This window comes from Protomyctophum bolini (assembly GCF_963924005.1).
Source record: "Protomyctophum bolini genome assembly, chromosome: 9".
Lineage (NCBI taxonomy): Eukaryota > Metazoa > Chordata > Actinopteri > Myctophiformes > Myctophidae > Protomyctophum > Protomyctophum bolini.
The window spans coordinates 3,383,292-3,391,193 of record NC_137870.1 but is presented as its reverse complement, the minus strand read 5'-3'; the positions used below and the strand labels follow the sequence as shown (position 1 = coordinate 3,391,193).

General features: G+C 42.6%; 2 protein-coding genes across 2 annotated transcripts in view; one reads left to right on the top strand and one right to left on the bottom strand.

Annotated features, from left to right (window-relative positions):
- The window catches only part of tpst1 (tyrosylprotein sulfotransferase 1), a 224,171-nt gene that overhangs the window by 75,987 nt on the left and 140,282 nt on the right, over positions 1-7,902 (bottom strand). The gene's annotated exons all lie outside the window — the stretch shown is intronic.
- sgsm2 (small G protein signaling modulator 2) overlaps positions 1-7,902 on the top strand; it is a gene marked incomplete at both ends in the record, with an annotated part of 132,013 nt that overhangs the window by 68,210 nt on the left and 55,901 nt on the right. Inside the window, 2 exon segments of the mRNA XM_080771550.1 lie at positions 4,639-4,763; positions 7,087-7,154. Of these exon segments, the coding sequence (XP_080627676.1) occupies positions 4,639-4,763; positions 7,087-7,154 (193 nt within the window).

Genomic DNA, 7,902 nt, shown 5'->3' with positions numbered 1-7,902 from the left:
ACACGTGATAGTTAAGGACATCCGTCGGCACTGCACTGTTGAAGAATATGCATGCACATTATCTACACAGCTGACACAGCTACATCGATCATAACAGCTCACCCCGTGCTGCTAAACTCTCAGTAGCACATAATTGGTGCTTTGTACGCTGCACACCTACGCAGTAATCTTCTATCCACACATAGCTACAGGTCGCATAGGATAGCCCATTCCATTGTTTGGTCATTCCTCCCTTCCTACCTCATAATTGAGGTAACGGCTGCCCTTCTTTCAGGGTCTGCATCACGTCATGGTATGACTATGTGGTGCCATCACCCTTCAGCTGCAAAACAACGGAACCATTCCCTGAACAATGAAATGGCCACAAACTCCACTCGTATAGTTCACTGTGTTTTCGATGCAAGAGAAGAAAAGTGTGCGAATGAGGACACAGAATAAAAGTAGACGAATAACTGCGTAGAAGTTAGCATCGACTAGCCTCGGAAACCCAGACGTTTTTATTTCCAGGGAGAAAAAAGTCTGGGTCTGAGTCCACTTCAATTCGGCATAGAGTAGCAAACATTGCTCACTCTCTGCTGATTTCTGATTGTCTGCACCTTTGTACAATTGACATACACGCACACGCACACACACACACACACACACACACACACACACACACACACACACACTCCTAAGTAATTAGTCTCATGTCGCGCAGCTGCGCATATATTCTCCCGGCGGATCCTGCCGAGTTCCAGGCTAAGCATCGACAGACTGTGGAGTTCTTAGTCGGGGAGTGAGTTTCACAGTCGAGACGTATATATCTCTGAGCAGGAGACTCGGTCGCCCATGATACAGAGCTTGAGATGGGGACTTAGTTGGAGGAAGTTTGTGTTTCCAGAGTGGAGGTTTGTGACTCGAGCAGTTCATTAACGATGTAAGACCAGAAAAGGTGCTCCACCAGGTCAGGAAACGTTTGTTGTGGCGTGCGTTGTTTGGTATTGCGTAATAATAATAATAGAATAGCAGTTAATAGCCAATAGACAGAGATGTACAGTACATAGCTGGAACAGTGGAACTTGTAGTCTGTGTAGAGGATCGATTATGACAGGATCACAAAGACAGAGTTGAAGTTAGCCTCAAAGGCCAAAAAAGGCATATTGAAAAATGCAGGCCAGATGTTTTTCCTTTGGCTTCTACTCTAGCATACTACGTTCTACACAGACTGGTGCAGTTATAGGTGACTCGGCCTGTTATAGCGCCACCATGAGGCCGAATTGGAAATCAGCCTAGTGGGAATATGCTGCTGATATGGAATATGAGAAATCAAACAGACCCGTCTTGATTACATGACTATATATAGATATAGAGTAATATCCAAAAATGTGTGTCGGCCTCCTGGTGGCGCTATATGAAGTGCAGATGTAGAAAATGCAGCGTGTTTCCTTGACCTCTAAGGGAGTGCACATATACAGTACAAGGTTTTTCACAGATCGGTGCAGTCATACTATAGGTAATTAAAACATGAATCGGCCAGTTACAGTATAGGCAAACTGTATAGCCAAATAGAGCGTCGCAGTCCACCCCCCCCCCCCCCCCCCCGTTCATTTTCCTCCTAGACTTTTCAGAAAGTATTTATTTAAAGACGTTTACGCCGCGGACAAAGCCAACTCTTGTCGTGACAAATCATGACAACAAACACAATGTTTTGGGCCAAACAAAGAATTAGAAAGTAGGAAAATATTGTTCAGGAGCACTCCTGTAAAGCCAAATCTTTAGCCAATCGGGATGGAGTATGAAAAACCTGAAACACACATTTTGTTTAATGACTATAGCGAGACTATATTTGCGTGATGTTTGGACACAATCTGTAGGAGTTCTGTCAAAACACGTGTTTAGCTCAAATTGGCCCCCTGGTCCTGGTGGCTGATGGTCCCTTTGAAATGTGTGGCATTGCTTTATGGTTTTAACATTGGACGACATACAAATGTTTTTTATATTGGATGACATAGTGTAGCGTGGCACTTTTTATTTTAATGTTTTTCTTTTTACAGTGGACAACATAGTGTAACGTGTCAGTGGTTTATGGCAAAAAAAAACCTTCTTAAAAAAATAAAACTATTGATCTCAGTAGCTTAATTAAACGGCAATAACAGTCGATCAGTTAACAGGACACAGCCAAATAAAGGATGTACAATTCAAACTGAGAGGACACAGTATGTTTATGTTTATTCGACTTTCAGCATGATCACAGGTTTTAAAAGACAGGACGGTGCCATTAAAAAACACTGAATCATTTCAACGATCACAAATATAAAACTTCAAATCTAAAATGCAATAGCCTATCTTTTTTTTTTTTTTTTTAAACATATGTTTATTCATTTTCTTTATATTACACAAGTATTTTCAACAATTGACATATATTTCCCCCCCCCCCCCCCACATCCCTCTGGCAGCACAAATACAAACAAAATCTTAAAACGAAATGAATTGACAATAATAAATACAAAACAAAAATAAATAAATAATGACAAAACAAAAAATAAAACGAAAAACGAAAATAAAACACATTACATACAGTTAAACAGATTCACAATGTCCATCACAGTTCCCTACACCCACCCCCCAGCTGACTACTCGGATAACCACTATACATCCAAAGCCTCTTCAATATCACCTCGCCTAATGAAGTTCAAGAAATTCTCCCATATCTTATAGAATACCTCAGGTTTCTTCCTAATTACATAAGTTAGTTTCTCATGTGCCAAACTGGTTGTTAAATTCCTCAGCCATGCAATAGCCTATCTAAAAAATCCAAATGGTGTACAGTCAGCTACAATATAATGGGTGCATATTTTTTTTGGACGCAATTAACTTGGCACACCACACAGTATATGTCCAAACGTTGCAGAATAGATGTGGATCAACCATGTAACTGGACGTAGTACAAAGAGGACACGCTCCTCTCCTCCTCTGCAGGGTGCTGCTTTTTGCCAAAGATCTTTCAGGGGAATGTTTTAGTTTTAGTAACTCCGCACGCCTCCCACAGGGCTCATGCACCCTCTCTCTCTGACTGGGTGTACAGTATGTGGGATATGATATGACGGCGTGGGTTTGGTTAGAAATCCACACGTACTTGTTGTACATGATTATCCCATTCTGAACGGGAACCCATTTTGGTGTTTAGCATCATGTTATGCTTTAGCTATTGAAAAATAGCAGACCTACAAGCTCATAGCGCGCCACCGAGTGGCGCGCTAAGAGCTTGTAGGTCTGCTATTTTTGAAAGATCGAAGAACGACTGACATTTTTAGAATCTGATCTCAGGTCAGAATGGGTTCATCAGACCTAGTGTGTGTCCAGTGGAAACCTCGAATGAATCTGATCTCAGGTCAGAATGGGTTATACTGTACGACGAACACACAGCTCGGCGCGTGAACATAACCGGCACGCTCGCGTTTGCACACGCACGTTGTCACCCACACAACACAGCGGGGCCCTGGCGTTGCTTTGCGTTGCAGAGATGGAGCTTTAGCAGTTCCTCGTCTTCCTCTCCACCCCCATCTCTGCTGCCTACCTTCTTCTTCTTCTACTGCTACTTCTTCTCTGTCTCTCTACACTTCTATATAAAAAACGGAAAGGAAATCATGTAAGGTCATGTAAGGGAAAATAAACGTATACAGTAAAGGTATATTCAGTGATTTCACTTAATTCAAATATCACTTTTTTTTTGGATTTGTTGTGATAATCCTCTCTACTATAGAGTGTGCTGACCATATAAGGAGTTCCTCCCTGTCCCCAGTTAACCCCTGGGGGTCAAAAAACCTTAGGTTTAGTTTTTGACTCTCTATCCTGATTGGACGAAGGCTTAGGTCCCACAGCCAAAAACGAAACCTAAGGTTTTTTGAGTGAAATCACTTACTCTACCTTTAAAGATTCAGATTTGACGGGGGGGGGGCAGTTTTGAATTGCGGCCGTCCGTATAGGTGCCCTTTGAGAGCGGTTTTGAAGGAGTCAAGGGATTTTTGCATGTCTTAATGGCTGTTCGTATAGGCGTTCCACATTTTTGGTGGCATTATAGGAGCGAAACGAATTTAAGTCCCTTGTTTGTGCCGAATCTGGGTCGCACATGGTTTGTTGAACCCTAAGCCATTCCAGCCTGTACTGTATACAGTATGACGTATTGGCATGTTTTTTGTTCTTGCTTAATGTAAATCTCTCTGGATTAAGAGCGTCTGCTAAATGCCTAAACTGGCTGCAGTCCAGAGGCTATGGCTAGTAGGAAGTAGGATGGATTACTCTGTGTGCATACTAGGGCATTCACTTCTAGACATTTTTACTAGTTGACTAGTTTACTAGTTTTACTGGTCGACTAGTTGTTTAACTACTTCATGTTAACCCCCTAATAAATATAAATATTTGTACATTTTAAAAACTGTGTACATTGGTGACTATCTACCTGATCTTGAGGCCTAAACAACTAGTACCAACAAGGTCGACTAGTGGATTTACTAGTTCCTATTATACCCTATTCATGTTTGACATGGACGGACGCACTTTCTTGGTGACAAAGAAAGTTGGTATGGACAGACTTATTCATAATGTGATGTTGTGTCCACCTGTCCTCCTGTCTGTCCTCCTGTCCTCTCCCCACAGAAGAAGGACATGGAGGTTCTGCGTGGCTACCTGTCTCTCCACCAGGCCGGAGACACCCTCACCCTGAAGTGGACGCCCAACCAGCTCATCAACGGCACGCTGGGAGACTGTGATCTGGAGAAGAGGTACCGTAAACTTTTTTTTTTTATCCCACGATTTTGTAACCCATTTTTCACCCCTGTGTCAATCATCTAATGTGATCCTGGGCTCTACACACCCTCCACCAACCTAGTCCCCATATATGGGGGACAAGGGGAGAGCAACCTAGTCCCCATATATGGGGGACAAGGGGAGAGCAACCTAGTCCCCATATATGGGGGACAAGGGGAGAGCAACGGACTTGAACTCATGCTTCCTTCATGCCTGAGTGACCAAGTTGCTCCTTTACACCTGACAGGGGGGGAGTTTCCCTGGTTGGACGTAGCGCGTGGAAGGAACACGTTATTCCAACCAGTTCCTTTCCCCTCCATCAGGCGCCCCGGCTGGCCAGGGGGAGGCAGTTTGGTACCGTAAACCTTAAAAAAAAAAAAAAAAAAGTCCTGAACTCATTCACTGAAGCACTGAGAAAACTGTTGCGCCTTTCTTCGTCCTTTTACGGTAGCGGTGGTCTCAAAAACATAAAGGAACTTTGACAGGAAAAGACTCGCTCACCGTATAAACAAAGAAGTAAAACTCCTTAGACTTGAGACTTAGAAAAATATATTTTCTTTTATTTTAAGATGCTGTGCTCATGGTGCTCTGTGCTCATGGTGAGATTAAAAAGCAAAACGTTTTCGGTCCTCAGACCTTCGTCAGTGCTATGGTTTTTTACAGACAAAGAACTTGCTCTTAAACAGCTTCCAAATAATACAGCTCAGGTGCTGTGCATTACTAATTGGTGACATCACCATGTAACAATCGGCCTTTTGTTTAGAAAGGTAAATTATTAACTAAAGGAAAAAGACGGGATCGGCAGGTTTTTAGCTTAATGAAACTCACACATTTAATAACTAAATCAATCAATCGGACAATACAACACCCTCGCTTCTGACCATATACCCAAAATAATAAACATACAAACAATCAACACTCAATTCCTCAATCCCCTTTCAACCCAACAAAGTCCCGACGTCAGTTGTAAACAACAAACACAAACAAGTTCGTCACGCGAGGCAGGCGCTCTGAATCAACCACGGTCCCGCGACCGTCCTCTTCTCAGTACGCTCCCACAGTATAGTTCATCAGATCCACATGAAACGCAAATTAGGGATGCCCCAAACTATAATCCACCGATAATCCAACAGAACACGGATATCTCTCACCCGCGATGCTTCCCGTTGACCGGCAGTTCATGCATGAATCCAGCGCAGACGACACAGTCTCCCCAGCATTCCAACACGGCCGCTTACTCCGCGTTTGGCTGAGCCCGACAGTCTGTAGATTGTAGTTTAGGCTGCAGGTTCAACAGTAGTTAGTCGATGTGATTTTCCCACTAACCACCGACCCTGGCGCCTCTGAGATCTCCTCACCCCCGTTCACACTAGTACACAGGTCTCCTGACTTCCTGCACCACACCCTCTATTTGACAAGTGGCGTGTGGCAATCACTGTCATGCTAATCAGGCCCATTACCTCCCACATGAATTGGAGGTGCACATATCACAGGGTTTCGCATGTATTCATATCACACGTATACAATTACACACATAGGAAAAAGTAGATAATAATAATAATATAATGTGCATTTTGTCACAACCAGATTGTGGGCGTGGACATTACAGAAGAGATAAATATACTAAATCAAAGTTATATATGAAACAAAAATATTGCATACATCACATGTTGACAGACTTATATAATCACTTTTTGAATATAACTTTTTACTCTATAGGTAGCACTGGAGGGAGAGATCTTCATTCAAGCCACCTGGATTCATTCACTGCCAGATTAAATCAATTTAGGCCTGATGTCGAAAAGTCTTCCGAAAGAATATAACATTCAAAGATTTGTGCCGCGTTTTCGCGATTAAAAAAAAAATAGCAGACCTACAAGCTCGTAGCGCGCCACTCGGTGGCGCGCTACGAGCTTGTAGATCTTCTATTTTTCCAATAGCTAAAGTATAACATAATGCTTAGTTAAAACACCAAAAGGGGTTTTTCCGTCCAGAATGGGTTTAAATACCTAAGTCGAGTAAATGACCACTTTATGTTTACATGTTAGAATATGAGTACACAGTCAGCTCTAAAATCTTTGATTCTGTGGAAAAAGGAAAACCGCTAAATATTTTTATATTTTATATTTATTTAATGAATTAGAATTGCTCACTAGTGTCACCTCTTGTGTTTTAATATGGCTTGGCTTGCCCCCTTTTGTTTTATTTCACTGGTCCCTTCCTCTATATAGCTCTTAAATGCCTCTCTATAATTGTCCCCCTATCCTTTGTCTCTTCTCTTGTCCTGTACTATTATAGCATCTACTGGGACTATGCGTTGACCGTTCCCTTACGCCAGATAGTGTGTATGCACTGTCACCAGAGACGTGAGTATATACACACCAGCACCTTCACCAGCACTATCCATAGCTCTAATGCGTTTCATTTAGAGCTATATGTTACTCTCAACTTCCGCCACTCGCATGAATGCAGACCAGCCTCTACTCTTTGGCGTAAATAAAAAGAACGTTTTTGCTACTCACCAAAACAAGGGCGAGTTGTGTCATTATAGAAAGCCTAATTTCCTTAGTGGACGCACTCTGAGCCCCCCCCACCACACGTATAAACTGTACTGTACAATCAACCAAGTTCTAAAAGCAATTCCATTTTCATCCATAGGGGGCGCCGCAAATGCGAGAAATGTAACCGTTTGTCGCTAAAACATGAATTTTGGGGGTTAAATCCCCTCCGAATCACTTACACATGATCTAAGGTGTGACTTGAAATTGTAATAGGCTGGCAATATTAGTGGGAGGGGTATAATGTAAGCCACTGCGGCAACCACACTCTGCAAATTTTCTAGTTTAGACTGTAAGAAGTAAATTGAAGCGGGTCATGTTTGCATGTTTGGAATTGTAAACAGCTGAAATCAATAACATGTCAGTGTTCCGAAATTAACCTGAGGGCCACATTAAGTGAAGGTGGGGGGGGGGGGGTGGTTTACGCCAATAACAGTACGGTCATTCTGTCTCGGAGTCGAGGAGGCCTCATGTCGACTGAGGGACGGCTGCGTTTAATAAGCGCTCGTCACATTAAGCTATCGATTGTTCCGTCTTTATAAAAGTGTTCATTTCC